This window comes from Neophocaena asiaeorientalis, unplaced genomic scaffold (genome assembly GCF_003031525.2).
Source record: "Neophocaena asiaeorientalis asiaeorientalis breed wild unplaced genomic scaffold, Neophocaena_asiaeorientalis_V1.1 scaffold130, whole genome shotgun sequence".
Lineage (NCBI taxonomy): Eukaryota > Metazoa > Chordata > Mammalia > Artiodactyla > Phocoenidae > Neophocaena > Neophocaena asiaeorientalis.
Window position 1 is genome coordinate 13,172,200 of NW_020173397.1, and position 25,607 is coordinate 13,197,806.

The 25,607-nt window shown below is 37.5% G+C and overlaps 1 protein-coding gene across 2 annotated transcripts in view; it reads left to right on the forward strand.

Moving 5' to 3' along the window:
• Nucleotides 1-25,607, forward strand: part of SUCLG2 (succinate-CoA ligase GDP-forming subunit beta) — a 255,537-nt gene that overhangs the window by 135,251 nt on the left and 94,679 nt on the right. For both annotated transcript variants that reach the window (XM_024747042.1, XM_024747043.1), the window contains 3 exons: nt 6,172-6,268; nt 14,882-15,043; nt 17,401-17,543. In XM_024747042.1, coding sequence (XP_024602810.1) covers nt 6,172-6,268; nt 14,882-15,043; nt 17,401-17,543 — 402 coding nt within the window. The remainder of the gene's footprint in view (nt 1-6,171; nt 6,269-14,881; nt 15,044-17,400; nt 17,544-25,607) is intronic.

A 25,607-nucleotide genomic window follows, 5' to 3' on the forward strand; every position in this document is an offset into this window, starting at 1 on the left:
AAGTCCTAGAAGGGTGAAGCAGAATAAAACTTTAAAATATATTTGTTTCAATTAGAGAGAACAGCACTTACTTGAAGACTGGGGAAAAGGCTCCAGTGGAAAGCTAAAGGTTCAAAATGATAGTAGGAAACAGGATCATCGGGGACTAAACCTCAGTAGGAAATAGAAAGGGCCAGGCTTCAGTGGACAGCTAGAGGAATTAATTGTCGTTTCCGAGACCGGCAAAGAGACACCAGGTTAGTGACCTGCTGAAAAAGAGATAATGGAGGATTTGTGGGTAAGGGCTGCAGTGGCTGGTTTCACTTCCTGAGTATGAGGCCACTAACTATATTAGCTGATCATGTGAGATTTATTTAATGGCTTCTTGTGTCTGGGTGGTGGTCACGGAGAGCCACTCTCCATGTAGTCACTGTGTTCTAGCCACACTGTCCTACAGTCAGTTCCAGAATGTGCTCAGTAACCCTGTTTACATCCTCTGTACCCCTTTTAACATCTGTATTTCTCTTGGACATTTGCAGTCACCTTTGATGGATTCTCATCCGCACCACAGCAGGGACTTGGTGAATCTTGCTTACTACTGTGTTGCCAACAAAGTGCTTGGCAAATATATTAGATGCCCAAGAAACATCTGTCATATGCATGAATAAGTGAAATAACACATCTAGGATGTCCACTTGGAAGAGATTCCTAGGGAGTCAGGGATGGGTAGCTGTAAGTGACAAGAGAATAAATTTGGAGTGGATAAAATCTGCTGACCACATGGCTTGAAAACTCAGGAGGTAAACATAACAGAGTTCTAGAGAAGGCAATAATAGTATTATGTACACCATCAGTCCCTCCCCCCAACATAATGTAAGAGACAATTAAGTTATTTATAGCTCTTAAATGACTGAATCATGTCTTCCCAGTACCCTAAACACTCTAGGTTTTAAGTGAGTTATCTATGGAAGGAAGATGAACATGCAAGTTCTCAGGGGTCATTAGTAGCTATATTGTCATTATATTTTTGACTTAATATACTGAGGAAAGTAAAGAAGTGTTTTAAATCAGGTTTTTTTTTTTTTTCCTTTTTTCATTGTTGTCTCTATGAAAGGCTTTAAATCTTCATTTGCTCAGCAAAGTTGGACCAAGGTCATCTGCTGAACCCTGGCGAACAGAGGTGATAACTAGCCATTGTTTCCTAGGGGCTCAGAGGGCAGTGGTCGGCCTTCTGACAGTGAACACAGGAGGGGGGGTGTGAAGGAGAGAGAGAGAGATCTCAGCTGTCGTTGTGTCCACATTTGTTCATCTGGGGCCCCCCGTTTATATTTGTACAGTAGAACGTGGAGCGCATGGCGTAGCAGCACGGGGAACTTTTGGAGCTGTAGATTTAGGGACCTCTGCTTTACAGCGCTTCCTCCAGTCATGGGGCTCAGTGTACTGTGAGCAGAGGAGCCACCTGAGAGGAGGAAACATTTATTTAAATGATCAGCCACTGGTGATCTTTTGGTAAAGAAATGGTATCTTAGAGGCCCCTCGACTCAATGTGACTTTGAAAGTTACTTGATTTTCATTTAGGATGTGGTTTGGGCCTTTGGAGGTGCCTCACTCATGGACAAACGACATATAAAATGATTCTCTTATAAAATTATTAATATCTTTCCTGTGACTCATGCCTGTTGTCTCTAAAATATGATGTATTAATATTAGGTTTAACCAAAAATAAACATCATCCTGTGTAAAAACCTACCAAGTATATGTTCCTCGTGAAAATACATTTCAGCAAGAGCTGACTGAAAAGACTGAAGCCATGGGAAAACTGAATATGACTAAAATCCGCAAGTTCCTCAAGCATCTCTTATCACCTGTACTATTCATTTCTAAAAACAGGCACCATGAATTGGTGGCATGCACCTCTAGGATTTAAGCTGATGAAAATATCCAATAAACCAAGTTAATACAAGCTCATTAACCCTTCTGGGTGTGGTTTGTACCTCTGGCTACCTTTAAGGACCATATATGAATGTTGATGATATTAATTCCTGGAGTGCAAGAGAAGTTTTTCAAAATTTTTTTTAACCTGTTAAAACATTTTTGAAGACGTTGGTAAATTTGTCAGGGTTTCGTGCATATGGCCCTCACGATATATGATGTTAGGCATTTAATTTTTTTGATTGCTTAACAAATAACCATAAAATAACATTAATTGTGGCAAAAAAGAAACAAAACAAATATTCCGTACAGCATGGTTACTGAGGAAGTAGGTGGCAGTGGCAAGCTGGCTAACTGCACATTTACTAGCAGGATGTTTTCTTTGACTGTGTTTAATCTGTTTTTTAAATTTGAACACATTTAGAAAGCAGGAGAGCCAGCTCAACTTGCCACAGGCCTTGCCATTTCCTATTATTACACCTGGGCAGACTGACGACGCTTTGCCTGGAGAGCCTTTGTAGTCATTTGGTGTATAGCCTCTGGAATAAGGCCCGTTCTGTCTCCAAGCCAGGCTGGATCTCCCTTGTGGATATTACAACACAGATTTTATAACATATACCCCTTGTAGGTCTTACAGCATAGATCTAGTCATGCTTCAAAAAATGTCTATGGTCCGCCTTTACACAATAGTAAACAATTGTAATAACGAATGCCCCCCAAGTGCTGTGTCAATGTATAACTACAATGGCAGTAACACGAGAAAATTCAGGCTTCATGCTAAGCTAGGTTAATGTAAGCTTTAGAAGTTTTAAAGCAACCCAGGTGTTCATAGACAAATAAATGGGCAAAAAAAATGTAGTATATACATACAGTGGAAGGTTGTTCAACCTCGCGAGATCCTGACACGTGCTGCAGTGTGGATGAGCCTTGAGGACATTTTGCTAAGTGAAATTAGCCAGTCACAAAAAGACAAACATGTATCATTCCATTTATATGCGGTATCTAGAGTAGTCAAAGACTGGTTGTTAGGGACTGGGGGAGGGGAGAATGGGAAGTTGATATTTAATGGGTACGGAGTTTCCGTTTTCAGGATTCTGAAAAAGTTCTGGAGCTTGGTTGTACAACATTGTGAGTGTACTTGACACTGATGAACTATACACTTAAAAATGGTTGAGTTTGTGAATTTTATGTTATGCGTATTAAAAAGCTTTGAAGTAGCTGGGATAAGAACTTATATATGTATGCACTCAGAAGTTATTTCTGTTACGCAGTGTATCCTTATTATTAAATTAATGATTATTTCAACCATTATTTATTGTGTTGACTCTGCACAGAGGCTGAATAACTGTGGTGGATGCCACGGTGACCAGGGTAGACATCACGCCTCTCTTACGCAGCTCACATTGCACGCTCATATTGATAACCTGGAAGATCCCTAAAAATACAAAAAATATTCAGCAGTGAGTCACTTAATCTGCTCTACACTGTAACTCAAATAAAATCTGTTTGCATTTATAAAAATAGAGTAAACATTAAATAAAGAAATTCTTAAAACGTTTTTGAAAAAATAATGGTAGAATTGTGAGGGTGGGACCAACCTTTTTCAAGTCCAGCACAAAGCCAGAAGCCAAGAATGACATTATTATTATCAAATTTCCATGCAGCAGAAGTAACAAAAATATGGGCAAAAGATAAATGTTAAAGGGCAAAAATATTTGCAATTTCTATGAGATTAAGAGCTAAATTCCTTCATGTAAAAACGCCTCATATAAATTAAAATGAGAAATACTAAAATCTCAACAGAAGAATCGGCAAAATTCACAGCAGAGGAAATACAGGTGCTTCAATATCACAGAGAAATGCTCAGATTCATTTACAGTAAGAGCGATTCAAATTAAAACCATATATGAGGTACCCATTTTTACCTAACATTCTGAAAGATCCAGATAGGTGATGGTTGTGAGTAGAAAAACAACCTCTGATGCTGGTTTGTAGAAGAGGACATTAGTGAAAGCCTTTACCAAGAACAATTTAATAGTCTTTTATTATGTAAAATGCTCACCCATTTTTGTTCCACTCCAGGGAATATATCCTACAGATGTTTAATCATATGTACGATATATATGTACAGATATAGGTAAGGCAGCATTTGAAGTAATGTCAAACTACTGGAAACCAAATGACCATTATTTAAGAGACAGGTTAAATGAATTACGATACATCCATACAGTAAAATATCATGCAGCCATTTACAAGATTGCTCTCTTTGTGTTGCTGATGAAGGCCCTCTGAAACCTATTAATAAAGAAACAAGGTATAGAACCAAGTTGGGTTTCTTAAAAAAGATGAATGCAGAGTGTGTATACTTGCATATGCATAGCTGTATCTCTTTTTTTTTTTTTTGCGATACATGGGCCTCTCACTGTTGTGGCCTCTCCCGTTGTGGAGCACAGGCTCCGGATGCGCAGGCTCAGCGGCCATGGCTCATTGGGCCCAGCCACTCTGCGGCATGTGGGATCTTCCCAGACCGGGGCACGAACCCGTGTCCCCTGCATCGCCAGGCGGACTCTCAACCACTGCGCCACCAGGGAAGCCCGCATAGTTGTATCGCTTAACGAAGCATCAAGCTGTAAGTGGCTGCTGCAGTAGGACAGATGGGGGCTACGTGGCTGGGGAGTCTGGTGAAGGTTCTGGGGAAGACCCTTGTGTACCTTGGGAATTTTGTATCATGTACATGTACTATCTAGCCAGAAAAAAAATAATATTAAAAAATATTCAGTTTTACTCATTATGTTTGTTTATGTCCACTGGCTTTGAAATTAGGATTTAAAGAAGTTTACACATGTATATACAATAAATTAAGATAATATGAATTACATACATCTCCAGGAGTTCTTTACTCAATACCAGAACAAAGAAATCACTAGTATTTACCACAGTGGAACTTTATTCTAGGTAATTGGTTATGTAGGTGCTGTGAGAGCAGAGAAGTTTCAGAGTGGACAGAGAGGCAATGCAGAACTAAACAACAGCAGGAAATTGTTGCTCCCTGTGTGCTCAAGGGACAAAGTGAGGCAGTGGTATTACTGGACTTTGGGATACAGAAGTTGGGACCCTGGTGGGAATTAAAGCCAGAGGAGACAGAAAGAAAGGGGTAGAGATACCCCTCTTTTTCCTTCCTCCCACCTCCTGTCTCTCACCGCTGCTTTCCACTGGCTGAACTGAAGCCAGCTGGCCCAGGAGCCTTGGAAACACAGCCTGAAAGTGTCAGCTCCCTTGATACAGAGTAGAGATGGGGAAAAGCCAGAAACGAATCTGAGGGCAAATAAGGCAGGATGGGAACAATGAACAAAAATGTAGCAATGGGAAAACCATGGCTGGGAAATAAGACGGAGCCAAGAATGAGACCGAACCCCAGCATTCAGCCTTGATTGCCCATTGCACAGTCTCACTGTGCTGCATCACAGGCTGTGTTCACTGCAGGTGCGAGCTTTCCAGGGTGCTGTCACGCCTCATTTGTGATTCTTCCCCAAGCCCCGGCTCACACAATGCCAGCCTGCTGTGACATGAGCAGTTAATAAATGTTGGTTGAAAAGAATGAATGAGCCAGTGAATTTCAAGCAGAGTGAGAAAGATGAAGTCAGGGACACAACACCAGGGAAACTGTGGATATTCTTGCTCTTTGTGGTTAATGCCTTTGGAACAAACGGTTTTTAGTTTGAAGTGTGCTATTTAGAAAGTTTACCATTTGGGACTTTCATCTTCCTGTTTTGCAACTATTTCCACTAGACACTCAGTAATTGTTTTTTCACAGATTATAGGTTTGGATTGATGAATATAATAACAGTTTTATTCCAGCCTAATAAGGAAAACCTTGTCAATATAAACTCTCGAAATCATGTTTACCTTTTACTTAAATGGAGCTTGTTTGTATTAATGATTGTAGCTCATATGGTGCTATAGCTCACCTAATAGGGACATGATAATTTTCAAAAAGATTAAGAACGTTTTTAGGCCGTACTGAAAATATTTTGTTTTCTTGATAATGGTATTTCCTGGTGTCTGGAGGAAAGGTGAGCAATTCCTTCTAATGAATAGCAATAGAAATTAAAATAATTATGCTTTTCTGTTTTTCCCTTCAGAAAACCTAACTGAAAATAAAGACATAACTTGCTATTTTTAAGGTTTCACTAGTCCAGCAAAATAAATGTGTTGTTTTTACTGCTTTCATGTAATTTCATTTCACTTGATCACATTTAGGCTGCAGATCAAATTAAGAAGCTGTATAATCTCTTCCTGAAAATTGATGCTACTCAGGTGGAAGTGAATCCCTTTGGTGAAACTCCAGAAGGACAAGGTAAAAAAAAAAGAGAAAACAAATTAATGTAATTATTTATGCAAACTATCAATTGTACAAAAAGACTGTAGTAGCAGCCTTGCATTAATTTCCTTCAGTAATTTAATTTCTGCCATAGTTTCAAATGCTCCCATGATGCAGTTAAAGATTTCAGCCCTTGAGTTTATTTGTAGCCAAATGCCAAGCCTCCAGGAAAGTTACTTCTTGTTTTATTTAGAAACATCCATCCACCATCACCCCCTAGTTTTCATGCCCCTCACTGCTGCTACATGGTAAACTCTTTGTCAAACTCTTTCCCGTTGTTTCCATTGTCAAACTCTTTCCCGTTACTTGGTTAGCAGCTTTCCCTTCAGGTGGGAGAAGGAGACATTTTTGTGGAGAAGGTTTTTTCTTCCCATTGGGTACTTGTAGTGTATCAATAACTGTCTTATATCTCAGCACCTACCACCCTTGCACCGTGTCTTGCATACAGCAAGTATTCAGTAAGGTCTTATTAATTTGATAGCAAAAGCTTGAAAATGTGCATGTGTTTATGGTGGGGGGGGTGGAATATCAAGGGGATAGGATAGTGATAATGGAAATTTCATGAACCTTGTCTTTTTTAGTATCTTTCAACACCAGTATCTTGTTTGCTGCTTAGCATGTTGTGAGCAGACAGTAAATAAGGATTTGCCATTGGACTAATAAATGCCCATTATGTGCAAATACAAATAAGTTCTAGACCAGCGTGCATGGTACAGTTTTTTCTCTTTAGTATATTTCAGAGATTGTATAGTCAGACTCAGAAAATTTAAAATACCATGTCCTTGGAACCCAGAGAGGCCTGGGATTGCTGTGTTCCAGCCACACATGTGGGCTAAGCCTCAGTTGTTTTTTGTTTGTTTGTTTGTTTTTGTTCATAAGTCCAAAAGAGTGGGTAAAAATGATACCTATCTTGTAGGGCAGTTGTCTAAATGAGGTGATTGGTGTAAGCATCCAATGTTAGATACAAAATAGGCTGGCCCCTGACATTCATAAAATGTATTCTTCTCAAGGAGTATAGAAGTGGTCTAGGAAAGGTATAGATTTTATATTTTTAACTATTTTTTTTTCTGTTTTTAAAGATTTCAGATTAGGACAGGCAAAGAGCTCATGTTTAGGAAACCATTGAAATTAATAGGTTGCATGGTTTACACAAGTGACCACTAGATAAAATTCTGTGGTTGGTCATTTATAAGCGAACTACCTTTATGCTGAAATATTTGAAAAATTGCATTTGGCTGTAAAATAATCAGTATTTGATATAGAGAGGAGAAGAAAATTGTTTCTGGAACTCATACATCAGGCACTGTGTTAAACTTTTATGTGTCTTCTTTTTTTATTGTTTATCATAACTCTGAAGAGTTAGGAGTTGTTATCTCCATTTTATAGAAGATTGAAGAATGAATTTGGCTCCCTGTGGGCAGCTAGTTACTGGAGCTGGGATTCAAACCCTTGTCTTTTGGAGTCTGGTGTGCATGTTGATTCTGATATGCCAGACTAACTTATGGTGACCTGCCTTATTTTCTATTTTTTCCATTTTAAACTTAATTTGCTTTCATCAGAGTGATCTAGAAGTAGTCTCCAGTTTGGGAATATCAGTTAAAATTCATGCTGCATTGAGTGGCTGATAATTAAATCCAAGAGAGGAAGTTGAGTTTAAATTCTTAAAGGTCATATATTGCTTTTCAAGCTAATACGCACAAGCAACCTGGTTATTTCATATTAACAAAAAAAATTCAGCCATCAAGTGGGATAAAAATGGCATTTTCATTTATCCCTTTGGGAAGTTGTCGGTCACAGATTGTGGTCTGGCAGCAGGGAACAGGGCTACAAGAACCTTTTCCTAGAGAGTGTTTGTAAAACCTCGTAAAATCTGAAGTTTTCTTTTTAATTATTAAGAGAAAGGAAAATTATTGAGCTTTTTCAAAGGAATCATAAAATACATTCCATGTATATAGTTCATTAAAACGTAAGTCTTATGTGATATTTTTTTTTTTTTGTTATGCCGGGCTCTCACTGCTGTGGCCTCTCCCGTTGTGGAGCACAGGCTCCGGACGCGCAGGCCCAGCGGCCATGGCTCACGGGCCCAGCCGCTCCGTGGCATGTGGGATCTTCCCAGACCGGGGCACGAACCCGCGTCCCCTGCATCGGCAGGCGGACTCTCAACCACTGCGCCACCAGGGAAGCCCTCTTATGTGATATTTTTAAGAGCAAAATTATCTTCAGCTATTAATTTGTTCATTGTACAGCTATTGAATTATAATCACAATTAAATAAGTGTGTTGGTTTATAACTCCTAATGAGCAGTAGTCAAATTAAACCCAATTAGGAAACGTTGATGAATGACCAAATGTACAAATTGATCTTCACCATTGTCACATTTCCCTAAAGCAATCCTTTATTTAGGAGCTGTAATAGTAGTCATTTCTACCTTAACAATATTGACAATATTTATAATCAGAATACTTAAATTTTTTCTTTTAGATCAGTAATAGCAAAACATATAACCTTCCCCATTAAAACCTTGACTTAACGATTACTCTTTTAATTTAGAAGTTTAAGAAGCTTGGCATTACACCAAACTTTTTATTTTAAAAAGTTTTAAACTTATTCATTACACAATTTCTTTGTAAAAGAATTTCTTCAGTCTTCTATTGCTTGATGAGGAACATTTTTAAAATTCCAGGTGAATGGTCATATATATGCATAGTAGATGACACACGGTAGAAAGAATAGCATTGGCCTTGATAACATCTACGCTGCTAGGTCACCAGGGGGAAATTTCTGGTACACCCCAAGAACGATTTTTTCCAATGTGATTAATAGTCTGATTCAAACAATATAAGTTGGCACTACTGACTGTAATGTAGTTTAGTGACTACTAGTTAGGATTATAATGGTTGTTAGTGACACAAACCTACACCAGCCTAGTTTTTGTTAAAAAGCCCCCTGGGGAGGTGGGTACTTATTTTACTTGTGTTACAGAGAAGTTTAAGGAGTAGACTGGCTTAAGGTATGAAGGTAATCACGGATTCTCTGGTTGCCCAGTGCTGCTTGCCTCTAACTCAGCATCTTTGTCAGCCAGCGCCTCTGGAGCTGTCAGCCAAGATGGCTCTCAGTTTTCATCATTCTCCTCCAGCAACAGTAACAGTCCTTTCAGATGATGCTGATTGGCCCTGCTTGGGACACATGTGCACACCTAGCGCATTCACTGAGCTGGAATCACATGGTGAGAAAAAGGCTCGCAAAGGAAAAAGGGACATTGAGTTAAAACATGTCTATGAGAATGACAACTTTTATTGAAATGAAAGCAAACAAATAGAAAGAAATGAACTATTTTCCTTGCTTGTCCAATTGCAGTGCCAGATTTAATTCATTAAACCTGTAGCCAAGTAAAAAGCAAGGTTTTTTTAGTTTTTAATCATTTACCTATCTTCATTTACTTATTTTGTAAGCCACTGTGAGATTTTATATCTTATTTCTTTTCATCCCACTCTCAGCCAGATCTGCCTGCACACACACTCGTTTCTTTGGTATCTTTAAAACAATGTTTCTCATTGGGGAGGGTGGGCATTTCGTTCCCCAGGGGCTGTTTGGCAATGTCTCAACACAGTTTTTTACTGAAATATAATTGACATACAACATTATACTGGTTTCAAGTATACAACACAGTGATTTGATTTATATCTATGTCTATCTAGTGAAATGATCACCACAATGAATCTAGTTAACATGCTTTTTTGCTTGTCACAACTTAGGGTGCAGGATGCTACTTGCTTCTAGTGGGTAGATGCCAGGGATGCCACTAAACATTATACAATGCACAGTGCTGTCCCTCTCATAAGAAAATGATCTCACTCAATATGTCAGTAGTCCTGAGGTTAAGAATTCCTGTTCTAAGCCATCTTCATCAGTTGGAGCTGAAATCCATTCACTGAGCTAAAGGAATTAAACCCAATTTAAAACTGACTATCTGGCCAAGATTCCAAGAGAATTAAGGCTGGGTGATCCAAAGTTAAGTGGCACATCAAATTCCTTTCTTTCTTCAGATTAATTTCCCTAAATAACCACCCTGTGTTAGCAAGTGCCCATGTTGTTGGTGGGTGTTTCTCTCTTTATACACAAGACTATTTTCAAGAACATTCTCAGTTCTCTACCTTCCTCCGAAGCTCCCTCCCGCCTAGTGTCTATTTTTCTCTTTTCACAGCAACTAAAGAAAAGTTCTCAAGAGTATACAACTCTTGAAATTAACATTTAACGGAAAGTGGACTAATTTGCAAGTATCAGCGTTTTAAAGACATCTTGGTAAAGCGCATTTCAGTAGCACGTTATGGTTATTTATCACAAATCGAATTCAGTACATTACTTGAAGACAGATGATTTTCCAAAATAATTATGACAAGTCTTATTTCCTGCTGTTATTTTTGTTTCTTTTATGTGTGAGTCTCCTCTCTGAAATGTATTTTTCTTTTGTTTAATTCTGTGGCACATTCTTCTGTTAAAACTCTAGGGTCAGAGGCCGCTAACTGCCAGTCACGTTCTCAGTTCTTTATCGAGGCTGTTGAATTAGCAGCTCACAGGATCTCACACCATTAAACAAAACAACAAAAACACCCTATGAATATAAGTACTGCAGCTCTCTTTGATATTTGTTCAGAAGGAAAATTCATTTGTATAATCTATCAAGCATATAACAATATGCTTTTGATGGTGAAAATTGTTTTATAAATATTAATAGGTGTGTTTTTTTCACCCACTTTGTACACAGAATGGCCTTCGTTCGAGTTGAATTTTCTATAGAATTGAGATTTCATTAATGTGACATTGAAAAGTTTAATATCTGAACCAAGCTCAGCACCTCCAAAAATACATTTTACCATAGTTTATTGTTTTATTAAATGAAAAAGCCAAGGTCTGAGCAAGGAAGTTTATTTTATTGCGCTGTTGTTGACATAGCCAATCCCATTTTTTTTTACATCTTTATTGGAGTATAATTGCTTTACAATGTTGTGTTCGTTTCTGCTGTATAACAAAGTGAATCAGCTATACGTATACGTATATCCCCATATTCCATCCCTCTTGCGTCTCCCTCCCACCCTCCCTATCCCACCCCTCTAGGTGGTCACAAAGCACGGAGCTGATCTCCCTGTGCTATGCAGCTGCTTCCCACTAGCCATCCATTTCACATGTGGTAGTGTATATATGTCAATGCTGCTCTGTCACTTTGTCCCAGCTTACCCTTCCCCCTTCCCGTGTCCTCAAGTCCATTCTCTATGTCTGTGTCTTTATTCCTGTCCTGCCCCTAGGATCATCAAAATCTTTTTTTTTTAATTCCATATATATGTGTTAGCATACAGTGTTTGTTTTTCTCTTTCTGACTGACTTCACCCTGTATGACAGACTCTAGGTCCATCCACCTCACTACAAATAACTCAATTTCGTTTCTTTTTATGGCCAAATAATATTCCATTATATATATGTGCCACATCTTCTTTACCCATTTATCTGTCGATGGACAGTTAGGTTGCTTCCATGTTCTGGCTATTGTAAATAGTGCTGCAGTGGACATTGTGGTACGTGACTCTTTTTGAATTAGACGATCCATTTTTAACCCACCAGTTCTGAAAGTGTACTTGGAGGGGTCTTGCAGGGGGAAATTAGCATATAAGAGTCAATCAGTATTCAGGGATTGATCTACTTCTTTTGTGCAAGCTGAAAGTTTTGGTTTAGTTTGTTTGTCATACTTTTTTGTTTTCACACTAGTATGATGAACTTTCCTAAGTTTCTCCTTCACTCATACAAATATGATACCTGTGACTGTTTTTTCAGTTGTTAAAGTAGGATACAGATGTGATGAGAACTGTGGCTTAGCTGGGATTGGCAACCTTTTTCTGTAAAGGGCCAGTTAGTAAATATTTTGGGGTTTGGGGGCCATTTAGTCTCTATTGCAGCCACTCATCTCTGCTGTTGTTTTGGGACAGCAACCATAGAGGTGTGTAAATGAATGGTTGTGACTGAATTCCAGTAAAACCACCTTTACAAAAACAGGCAGTGAGCTGGCCCAAGGGCTGTACTCTGCCACTGCCTGACTTAGAGTCTCACTAGGGGCTGTTTTAGACACATCTATAGCCTCCCTGGCCTTATGCAACGGTGTGGTGTGATTCAAGGATCACCAGAGTCATCTCTTTCATCATCATCCTTTAGGCAAAATCTCCTTCTCTGTCAGTTCCAAAGCCTGAAATGAATGCCAACCATTAAAATCCTTCCTGTGGGAAAATTCTGATGTATTCAGAAGATCGTATTTTTATTGAAAACCATAGGTAACCTGTACATGTGTAAACTCCAGTAGGCATTAGTTTAGATGTACTCTAAACAGAATTCTAGGATTATAAGGGAATGGGACAAAGTACAGGTCATTTTTAGTGATAGGAAGAGAAGAGAATCCTGTAGCCTGGCCCATAAGGACCTGTCGTATTTCTGAAGCCCTAAGAAAGCACTGTGCATGTAGAGGATGGCGTTGGTAATAATAAAAATAACCAGTGAGTGGCAGCTGTCAGTGAGGCTCAGTGGTTTGCATGCATCCTCCCCTTCCTTCAATACAGTGCAGTAGAAAATATTCTGGTCCCAATTTGACGACAGGGCCACTGGGCTTAAGAGACACGATGGACCCCTGGTTAGGAAGTGTGAGAGTTATAATTCATACCCAGGTGTTTTTGATGCTAGAGTTTGCGTTAAATGGTCAAGTTCAAGGGAAAACTTTCATAACATTATGAACTGAGATTGTAAGGCAGGAAAGCCCTTTGTATGTTTGGGACCATTTTAAAAATATTGAGCAGGTTTAACAAATATGTGTCTAACAGAATCCATGTACCTCCTTAAAATACTTTATCCCCCCCTCTAGCGCCACCCTCCCCAAAAAAGATTTAGGCATTAATGGTGGCAATTCAGTTTTGGATATTTTTCATTACTCCTTACAGTTGCCTTACTTACTTCCTATTTATGCAGTGATTTTAATTTCTAAAAGCACTTGGACATACATACATTGACCTGATTCAAGATTTCAGTTTTCTGGAAAATAATTACTCATTTGCTCTGTATATTCACAATGTGTGGGTAAAGGGGTTGGACATTTTGTGGCAACACAAAGGACTCAGGCAGACATTAAATTCCATTTAAGATTCTCCCTTGTCAGTCAGTGCTACTTTAAGTAATCTGTGGTTTGGACTTTTATTTATGCTGAGAATTCTTAGATGTTAATATGACAATTCTGCACGGATTTGTACCAAAGTGCTCAATTATTGTGGTAGAGAGACCCTTGGAAAAAACCTCTACCTGGGATCTTTAACTCCAGGATGCTACAATATAATAATATTTTCTTTTCATAGGAAGCAAGTGGGACTAACAGACCATGGTCATTACTTTAGAATGAAATATATGAAGGTGGTTCTTTCCCTGTCAAGAGTTAGGTGCCTATCAGCAATGCTGGAGGAGAACGGGTAATATCTAAATTCATGGTCAGAGATCCCTGCCTGTTGATATCCCAGGCAGGGTAAAAGAAGGTTATGATGGAATGTCATCATAGACAATTACTTTCTACTCTAAGGGATCTAATAAAAGAGATCAGATCCAAGACACCAAGCACACTGCCCGTCCCCACTGCAGTCGCTACCTGATTGTACATGTGGAAGATCTGTAAATCAAGGAAAACTCTGTGGTCCCTCCCTGTTGCTGAGTGGGTTTCACTGTGTCCAGGGCTCCTAGCCAGTAAAAAGAGTTAGAGATTTCTGCCAGCACCAGAGGGTGGAGGCAGTGGTGCTAATAATGCCTGGCAACATTCCATTGTAACTGACTAGTCTTGGTCTCTTAATGTTTTGTATCTTGAATCACAAGAGTCATAAGATGGTCCTGCTCACATCAAGGTGATGGTCTAGTTTTAGCAGACCCCAGAGTAAGTGTATCAGCAGTCTAGGGATTGTTGTTCCCATTTTTCAAATAAGAAAACTGAGGTCCAGAAAGAAAGTACGTTATTTTTTTCAAAGTTACAGATTTAGTTAAGGATCAAATAATTTAAAAAATCTATTCATTCTGGCCTGGTGTTCTTTCCACTATATCTTCTAGACATATTAGTGAGGATACTGATTAAATAAAAACTTCACTTTGCAACATCAAAAGAAGGACATGGGGGACAGCATTAAGCGTTATTGTCTAGTCTCTCCTTGCATTGAAGTGAAAGGTTAAATACTAAAAATAAGAACTGTAATAAAAATTGCAAATCCAATCTGTATGTAGCTATGCCAGTCTGTAGCTTTTAATGAGTAATGGCAACTTACATTGTTATTTTATAGAAACCAACAGATACAAATTATTATGCTTTTTATTAGGATGTAAGTCCCTTGAAAACAGGGACCATGTCATATTTGTCTTAGTAGCCTTAAAGTTTAAAGGTCAAGAAAGCCATAACAGCTTCTCCTGCCTGAAGCATGAGAAAAAATAACAATATTTGACTTTCTTTCTCCTGCGCTTGTCAGCCTGAAGAACTTAATTTATAGATCCTTAGGAGATATTTAGGTATGTTTCTTTTTTCTTAATTAGTTGTCTGTTTTGATGCCAAGATAAACTTTGATGACAATGCAGAATTCCGACAAAAGGACATATTTGCTATGGACGACAAATCAGAGAATGAAGCCATTGAAAATGAAGCTGCCAAATACGACCTAAAATACATAGGACTGGACGGGAACATTGCCTGCTTTGGTAAGAAAGCAGTTATATCAAAAGAATGATTTGTGGATTTTTGCAGAATTTAGGGCCCCTTGGTTTCTGAAATGTTATTTCCCAATAGCAAGTAAACATATGAGATTTTTGTAGCCAAACACTCTTAAGAAACAACCCAAAATTTCTTCCCAAAGTTCATTTTGGCTGGTGGTCACCAGTTTAAAGCAGGGTTTCTCACTTCTGGCACTATGAACATGTTGGGTTGGATAATTCTTGACTGTGGGGCGCTTTCCTGTGCTGCATTGTCACCAGTTGTGACAACCAGAAATGTCTCCAGACATTACCTTTTGGTAAGCACAGTCACCCCAGTTGAGGACCACAACATTAAAGTATTTCAGTTAAACTTTGATTAGTAAAGGTCAGAACTTCTGCTACTCTAGTCAATGTTAATATGCTAGGAATTATTCTTAAATCTTGGTTTAAGATAAATTGCTTTCTTAGAGGAAGTAGAAGAGAATGAATACTTTAATCATTATACTAAAGTTTCAGGTGCTGTGAAAACCAAATGATAAAAATGTTTACTCCATTATGTCAGTTTATTAATAAGACAGTTGATTTTATCATAGTCCTCTAAATTTGTAAAATTGCCTTATTAGCAGAGATAAGAATGGGTCTAGAGAGGCAATACAATTTCTGCATTGTCCATAGCGTATGGTACTGAGATTTATACACTTCTCTGTTTCTGGTGGAAGCAATTCACTGCACTTGAAACCGAGGTCTTAATCTCAATGGAATTAAAATAAAAAAGATTTGTAGCTCATTAAACCAGCAGTATCATTATATTCAGAACTGAACAGACCTCATCCAGTAGTTTGCTGTTCAGTACAATAGAAAATGACACCCAATTACAAGTGATACCAAAGGCTCTTGCTTTGTTTTGGAGCAAAAACTCTAATGTACCAGATTGCTCACATCATTCTGATCTTGATAAGTTAATATGCTCTCAATATTTGTAGGCGTTTAGAAAGGGGAAACATAATGGTATGTTTAGAGCAAATTAAATACATATTCTTTGTAGCCTCTATAGGAATGTGCATGATTTGGCTAAGGTAGCAGTCTCATAAGCTACGATTAACACATTTCACATTGTTTTAAGATCATATATAAATGACTTTTATTTTAGTTGTCCCAGACTTAATTAAATTAGTCACAGTTCATAGGCTTACCTGAGGAATTCAGGGGTCAGAAAAAGTGAAAGCTACTTTACCTGGAGAGTTTCTGCTGTGTTCAGCACTTTTTGGGCACTTTCTAACCTAAGGAAAGCAATTTCCTATATAATTAAGCGTAAGAAGCAAAGGAAGTGCGGTTGATCAATAAAACTTGGTTCTGGAAAATAAGAATTTTTATGTTAAAACTCTTTCCTTGGTTTCTTAAGAAAAGCTACTGGGATGTTGGCAACATTTTGGTTCTAGTTTTAATGATCAGGTTGCTAGTGAACATTTCTTATATTAATTTGAAACAGGAATGGGGGTTAGGAATGTTGTTTTAATGCTGTAATTTGTTCATTTGCTTTCTAAGTTTCTCAGAGAACGCATAAACTTGCATGGTTGCGCTAAGTGTAAAATAGTGTGGAGTCCTATTGAAGTTGGGATCCCTGTGGTTCAACCCCAGAGGGATGCCACATTCAAAGGAGCATATTCTCAGCAAGCAAAAAATTGAAAGAATCACATTCTTTACTCAAATCTCTTAAAGAATATTAAAAAGAATGTAATTCATAAGCTCTAGCAACTTTTCATATCCTTTTTCCTCTCTTTTGCAGTTCTCTTAACCTCCGTATTTTCCAGAACCTAAAACTCCTTCCTCTACTAATAGTCCAAATTTATTACTTACTTAAGCTCTTCCCGTCTTTGTGTTTCCCAGATTGATTTAACTTCTCAATAAATTCTTCTTCCCATTCCCAGGTCTTTTTGTTTATTCTTTGTATGCACATTTCCTGATTATTCTTTTTTTTTTTTTTTGGGGGGGGTTACGTGAGCCTCTTACTGTCGTGGCCTCTCCCGTTGCAGAGCACAGGCTCCGGATGCGCAGGCTCAGTGGCCGTGGCTCACGGGCCCAGGCGCTCCACGGCATGTGGGATCTTCCCGGACCGGGGCACGAACCCGTGTCCCCTGCGTCGGCAGGCGGACTCTCAACCACTGCGCCACCAGGGAAGCCCAACAGTCCTGATTATTCTTAAAGTCTATGAATTTATCTGGCTGAATAGAATTCCAAGCAGGGTGGAAATTGGCCTAGTAAAGTCAGGGCTCTCTTTTAGCAATATGGGGGAGGGACAAAATTTATGCACCCTTTCACGTTGTTAAGTTTATCCTGTCTTGTGTGCCATTTGCATTTCACAGTGAATGGTGCTGGACTCGCCATGGCTACCTGTGACATCATTTTCCTGAATGGTGGGAAGCCAGCCAACTTCTTGGATCTTGGTGGTGGTGTAAAGGAATCTCAAGTATATCAAGCATTCAAATTACTCACAGCGGATCCTAAGGTAACCTCTCTCTTTGTAGGGGAGATTGCATGGCGTAATGATTTCTCACCATCAACATCTACCTTGTTCCTGCTGCTGAGGGTTAATAAGCCAACCCATGTACTTTGCAGCCCCAGGTGCAAATCCTACCTTATATCTCATTGGAATGCATGATGGTTTAAATCATCTGGGTGAAAGGTTTATAAGTGCCCCTAGGATTTTATTTCAGTGTATGTGCTTACAAAGTTCTGGGAGGTAGAAGGAAATTTTTTTAAAAAGTGTAGTGCAAATAATGAAACATTGGTTGGCATGAAATATTTTTTGGGTCCTTCACAGTGAAGCGATTAGTTCTACGCTTATGTGACTTAGAGAGGACTGAGTCTCAGATTCCTTTCATAAAGATGCTGAAGATATTATAAGATTAAGACAGAAGAAAGTTACAGGCTTATAATATTATATATTACTGGAAAATAATGACCCCACCTCCTTCTATATGCTTTTCAATTTTCATCTCTGACAATTACAGACGTTACAGTTTGTAACATACGCTCTAAGTAGCATATAATGTTGTTTCATGGACATCTTCTTAACTAGAATGTAGCTATCATACTCATGCTAGGTGCATAGAAGGTATTCAGTAAATATTTAATCAATTTAAATACCAGTATGGTTTGTTTCCATTGTAGGTATTCAGTTGTCTATGATAACACGATTTAGGTGGATATTATTATATTGAAAAGACTAATATTTTCTGAATATCTGATATATGTCATTTAATTCTCTTCACAATTCTTTGGGGTAGTGTATATAGCACAACAATATGATTGTAAATTTTATTTGAGAATCGTTATCTTAATATTGTTAATATGTGACACATTCTCTTGGTTCCTGACATATCTGAAGACATGGGAAATCTGAACCATCACTAAGAAAATCATGAATGAAAACAATATCAGATTCTTTTTAAAGAAATGTTGTCTGAACTTAATATGGAAGCTTCCCACTCATAAATAGACTGGCATTTTGGGTCTTATGTGCATGCAGTTTTTTTGTCTTAGGTTAGTGGTATGCTTGTCTGTTTTCATTATGACTTAGTTGGTAACCTTATGTTTTTGCTGTCTTTTCCTTCTGATTCACATACACACACATAAAATTGTTAAACAATATTAGCAACTTATCTTCATTGCTCTAGGGTTGTTCAGGAATAGCAAAGTCACTGAAGTCCAAAGTCACCCAGCCGCGAAGTGTCTGCAGTTGATTTTTCTGTTTACAGAAGCACCTCGTTTTCATTGGTTAAGTAGGAATATTATCAGAGGCTCTGTAATCATTTATTAATTCATTTATCCCTCCTTCCTACTCCTTTCTAAGGGAAGAATAATTTTTATCCCAGGGATTTTCAAACCATTTGAAATCTGTAAATACCATGGACGTAATACACAGCTCTTTAAACTGCTTGAACTACAAAGTACCCAGAGGACAGGCAACTGTAATGAAATACTGTACGTTTAGTGAAACTCAGTGCTGAGAATTAAAGAGAACCAACAAAGGATTAAATCTAACAGGACAATCATTGCATTTTCTTTGGAATATCTTTTCTTAGGGGCTGATCCTGAATTTTAATTTCATAGAAGTACAGGAAGGGAATGAAAAATCACTTGGAGAGCTTTTTTTATTTTTGTTTTTGAAAAAAAACAATCTCTTCAAAAACGTTGACTTTACCCTATAGAATATTTTCAAATGCTTGGAGTATTTAAACTTTTTTGAGATTTGGCTGTCATCTTGTATAGACAAAAGTATGTGGGAGTTATTTTATTTTTCTCATGCTATATCAGGAAAATGCATGCTTGGCTCATCTCACAGTACATTTTCCAAATCTTGAAATTTCAAAGCCCGTTAAAAAGCATAGAAATGTAATGGGTATTTTCAATCCTGGCACTGTGTCACAGATTTCAGAGAACAGAGGCTAAAAAATAGTATAGATGAATTGATTTCATCTTGCAAGGAAACTGGTTATAGTTCTGGCAGTAATTATTTCAAGTAGAACCCCATCCATTTGCCCAGAAGTAGAGATTCCCGAGAGCCCAAAGCTAATTATTTCAAAGGTATTGATTTTCTTGTTAGATATAAGGATTAGTCAGTTGAATACACTGAAACTCAAAATTACAAAAGGCCTGTTGTTGTTAAACTTAAATCAACTGACACTAACAACTACTTGTTTGTTATATGTACAAGCTAATTCTATTGATCAAGTAATAGGCATCAACATTCAAGAAAAATATTATGGATTGGCATTTGTTTCCACTCCTAATGTCAGCCGTGGAGCTGAGACTTGTGTTTCTTTCACTTGACCATTAGCCCAAATGCTGATTTTCATTGGGACCTAACACACGTACCTTTATAACTGATCTGTTCCTTATTTGTAATATATATGAAGTGAAGTTCCTCTGCCAAACTGTCTAAAACAAGAGTGTTTGCTAGATAGCTTTCTAAACTGGATTCCCATGAAGTGTATCATTAAATATTTTATACTTCTCTTATTTGCCACCTGGGCTTGAGATGAGAGAAAGGTAATAGAGTTTGTTCTGCTGGTGGTAGAATAGATATGATGTCACCCTCATCATTTTAACTTCCAGGATTCTAAACATTAGTGTTCCTAAAATCACAGGGAGTAAAATTGATATAAAATAAAAAATAGAAGTAGGATTTTGTGGTAATCTATAAAGAATTTGAACACATTTAAAGGAGAAACACTATCAAGAATGTTAGCCTTACGTTTTTGTTTTCCTGATTGGTGCTTTGGCTTTTGTTTCTAATTTTAAATTTAGAATTCCAAAGGTGTAGAAAATGAGTGCAACAACATCTGGAGTATGTAAAACGTCTTGCATAAATGAATTAAAGAAAAAGATGGTTGATATGAATCTCAACAGTAACCTCGACTGTATTGTCCGAAGTTAAGCAAATTTGTTGCCCTCGGGGGGCCTGATTTTGAAAAGCAGTAGCATGTGATTGGCATTAGTGAAGTCACTTCGCTTGATTTGACTGTGCTTCCTGGTTTAGATCCAACTTAGAGTCAAATTTTCAAAGCCCTTTAAATGTCTAGCAAGAAATGTGCTCTATAAGCACCAAATACTCGTTTAAGAAGGAAGGGATTCTTGGTGGGGCTCTGGTGCCACGCAGCCTGTGTTGCAGTCCTGTCTTTAACACGTATTGGCTGTGGAACCTTGGGCATGTCATTTAACTTTTTTGTGTCTTGGTTTCCTCTTTCATAAAATGGAGATAGTAACAGTACTTATTGCCTCAGAGGGTTACTTTATTGCATGAAATGAGATACACACATTTCCAATTTAAAGGGGCAATAATTTCACATGACAGTACAATCTAAAAATTTAATAAACTTTTATTAAAAGTATAACTTACATAGAGGACACTATACAAATCTTAAGTATATAGTTCGATGAATTATAACAAAATGAATATACCTGTGGAACCTCTGACCACATCAAGAAATAGGACCTGGCCAGTGTCATGGCCTGAATGTGTGTGTTTTCTCATAATTTATATGTTGAAATCCTACCCCACAATGTGATGGTATGAGGAGGTAGGGCCTTTGGGAGGGAATTAGATCATGAGGGTAGAGCCCTCACGAATGGGATTAGTGCCCTTATAAAAGAGACCCCAGAGGGCTCTCCCACCTCTTCCACAGTGTGAGTACATAGCTGGAAGTTGGCTACCTGTATACCAGTAAGTGGCCACTGAATCTGTTGGTGCCTTGATCTTGGACTTGCCAGCCTCCAGAATTGTGAGAAATAACTGTTTGTTGTTTAAACCACACAGTCTATGGTAGTTTGTTATAGCAGCCTGAATGGACTAAGACAGTCACCATCCCAATAGCCCCTTATGCCTCCCCACTATCCTCCCCCTACCCTGCTTTCTTCCCAAAGGTAACACTCTCCTAACTTTTAATATCAAAGATTTGTTTTGCCTGGTTTTGAGCATAATACAAATGGAATCATACATTGTATACACTTTTGTATTTGCCATTCTTCACTTGACTTTTATTTCTCAGATTCACTCATATTTTATGTAGCAGTGGTCCACTTATCATTATTGCTGTATAGTATTCTATGGTATGACTCTGCAAGAACTTTTCTATCATTCTTCTATTGATAGACATTTGTGTGATTCTTATGTTTGACTATTATGAATAATGTTGCTGTGAACATTCTCATACATGTCGTTTGGAGCATATTTTTGATACTTGCAACTAGAATTTCTGGGTAGTACGGTATGCATATACTCAGCTTAAATCGATACTGCCAAACAGTTCTCTAGATGTGGCAATTTACATTCTCATAGGCGTGTGTGGGAAGTCCAATTTCTCCACACCCTCATCAGCATTTTAGTCATTCTGGTAGGTGTGAGGTAGTATCTTATTGTGGTTTAATGCCTTTCCCTCATGTGTTTATTAGCTATTTGAATATACTCTTTCAACTTCTGTCACCTCATGTATAAAGTAGACCTGAAAATAATACCCCAAAGCATTGTTTTATTATCATCTAAGATATATGTGGAAGTACTTGGCAAACCTTTCCAAAGCATGACGAAAACTTTAGTTTGTGTTTTTTGTTTTTTTTTTTTTTTTTGAGTGTTCATTTTGATTATCATTTTAAAGGCTTAGATTTAGAATTACTGAAACAGTTGGGGAGTAAATGGTCGTCTACAGAAATGGGAGCTGTCTGAAACAGTTCACTGTCACCAGTGTTACTGCCTGGGTTGTTCTGAAATTGATGAAATGTGTAAGCAATTCAGTAGCTTGCAGTGATTCTCCCTTCAGACAACCAAGAAAACACAGTTTAATAAAGGGAGGATTAGATTCATGTTTGGGAGAACCACAAAATATAATTTGGTATAACTTTGAGGAGAGGCCAGCTGTTTTAGCTCTGTGGTAAGTGCTTGAAAAGTCTTTTGAGTTTGAGGCCAGGGACATAAAACTGCACACTGTATTTTTGATAAAGGGTTTATGCAAAGGCCTTAAGTTGTAATAAATATGTTTTAGAATTAATACATACTAAATGCCTCATGTATTGTTGATTATCATATATTGAAAAACAAAACAGTATCCTCTTTTTCTCTTATATACATGCTTGTATCAGAGGCATGAAGAAAAACTTGTTTTATTACATGCCACATGTATTTGCTGAAACGCCTTATCTGCAAGGGAATATTTATTTTGGGGGTTAATAGAAGTCTTTAGGGATTCATTTTCAAATATAATGTCCAATATATTTTAAATATGAGCGATATTTTTGAAATGATTACCCTGCATCTCCATTCTTACAGGCCAGTTTGAAAACAAATTTTACTTTCATATAGAGTAAAAAAGCACTCATTCTTTATGGTGATCATCTACCTGATAGCCTAGTCTGAAAATAATAAAAATGTTTTTGTGCTTCTCGATTTGCAACCTGTCATTTAGTTTCCCCTTCCCCTTAGGATAGCCTCTCATTTAGGGTAACCACTGTGTATACACTGGAGAGTGGTAAACCATCCTCCCTGGGCTCATTTCTTTTCGCAGTGGTTTTCCTACTGTCATGAATTCATAAATGATGATTTTGCATTTCATTTCCTGATGTCCATTTATCCCAAATTTCCAAGACTGTCAGGCTCTCTATGCCCAACTTACTTGCCAATACTGTAAGAGCCAGGCCCTGGCTCTTACAGGATTGGCTCTTTCCGTATCTCACACATGATCAGTGTGTCTGATAGCTACCGCATTTTCAAAGCATCTCTAATGGAACACTCTAAATCTCTTTTCATGCTCCTTGCTGACATAGTCTCAGAAATAAATAAAAAATAATATTTGTACGCTTTGCTCTGCTTCTCAAAATTCAGATTTTAATACGCCTTACTTTGTATTGTGGTAAGTGATTTAAAGAATTTAACAAACTTTGGGATATTATAGCAAATTTTATGATTAGTCCCAGCATGCTCAGTAATTCATTATGAATCCTGTATGGAGAGGTCTTTGTAGATTGTTAAAGAGAAATGGACCACTAATCAAATTATAATATCATATAGGTTGGAAATAATATATACTTATTACGAGAGTTAGGATTTTTTTTTTCTTCTTAATGTTATTGCATTGAGAAAACAAGTAGTTGAACTCAGCAATTAGAAAATAGTGTATTTCCTAACAAGTTGATCAAATAATGACCAGGATTAATGTCAAGCATCTCTGAATCTTAAGAATCATCTTATCATGGTAGAGTGATCAAGGCAGTTTTACTATTATTATTTTTGAGGTGTTGTTTTAGAATCCAAATTGGCTGGTAGAGGAATTACTGGATGTGGAGAGTGAACTTAGTAAAATTATTCTGGAGAACAAGGTTAAAAACCTTTGAACTGTGAAGACCTCTGATTCTTCTGCTCTGCAGAGGTGAACTGTAGTCTGGTGGGATGAGCCCCAGTGGGTTCAGGAGATTGGAGACACTGAATCCTCTTTCTTCTTCCCTCCATGCTGCCCCCACCCACTGTCAGAGAATTAGGAGTGACTGTCTCATTCCTAAATGAGCAACATGTCCATATGGGCTTGCTGAAGAAATTGGCTTGACTCACAGTGGCTTTCTACATAGTGTTCTGTCTTTGTTTTAGGGTATTTTATTAAGCAGCATCCCTTTTCCCCTAATTATTAGATTAGGGAAACATAAAACAGAAAAGTACAAAAATACATTAAATTACATGTACGTAGACTTTTTAATGAGTAATATAGTATAGCATTTTTGACAAAACTAGTATCAATATAACTGACACTATTATATAGTCTGCTTTTTTCACTTTGTATGTAGTACTGTCTGTCTTTTTGTAGTACTCTACAGAATCCTCAGTGGCTAAATAGTATTCACTTTTATAGATACATGTTTACTTAACCAGTCCTCTGCTATTTGGTATTCAGGGTGTTTCCGACTAAAAATAATGCTCCTGTGGACCTCCTTGTTTTCATAACTTTACAAACAGGTCAGATTATTTACATAAGATGACGTTGAGAAGCATGAGGGTAAAAATGTATGCAGAGGTTAAGTTTTTTACACTTACTGCCAAATTATTTCAATACTAGTTGAAGGAACATAGAGGGTTTTCATCAAATAAGTTTTCCTACATCCTGACCATCATTACTCTGACTCTTTACTATCATGAGAGGTAACATTTTATTTTTCTTTTATTGAACACTTTTTATTACTTCTGTTATGACCTGCCTATTAATATCTTTTGACCAATTTTCCATTTTTATGTCACTCTTTTTCACAGAGATTTAAAATACAGGTATGTGTGTGTGTGTTTTGGAAATCAAGGGAATGGGCTCTTTTATATATGTTGTCACTCTTTTTTTTCCATCCTGTCTCTTGTCTTTGAATTGGTCTATATAAAATTTTATTATGCCATTATATCTATGTCCACCTGAAATATTGTTATGTAGAGTGAGACCACTTAATGCATGTTACTATTTTTTGCTATTATTTACTTAGTTTCTCATAAAACTTTTAGTAAGACTTTTAAACTTTGTTGCTTCATGAATCATCATTGAAGGTCCAGTTTCAAGTGGAAACATCGTATTCCCCACCCCTCCAAATGTGACTTAAAGCAAGACGGATGTTGTGATTAAAATGGCATGGTTCTTTAGTTATTAATAAGATTCTTGGTTATTTGCAAGGTATTGAAGGAATTTTTTTCAACGTATTGAAGGAATTTCATTGTAACCTAATATGCATTTTTTCAACCAGGCTTCTTAGTACAGTTGATTCCCACTATTTGCAAGTTCAATATTTACAAATTTGCCTATGCTCTAAAATTTATTTGTGACCCCAAAATCAATACTTACAGTGCTTTCACGGTCATTTGCAAAAGTACACACAGTGTTGAAAAATTTTACTTATCCGACATGCTGTTCTCAGTGAATGTCAATCAAGGCAAGATTCTCCGTTCATGTTTCAGCTCTCTTACAGTAAACAAGTTTCATTTTCACGATCTATTCAGTGCCCCATTTTTCATGTTTTTGTCCTTTTTGGTGTGTTATTTTGCTGTTTAAAA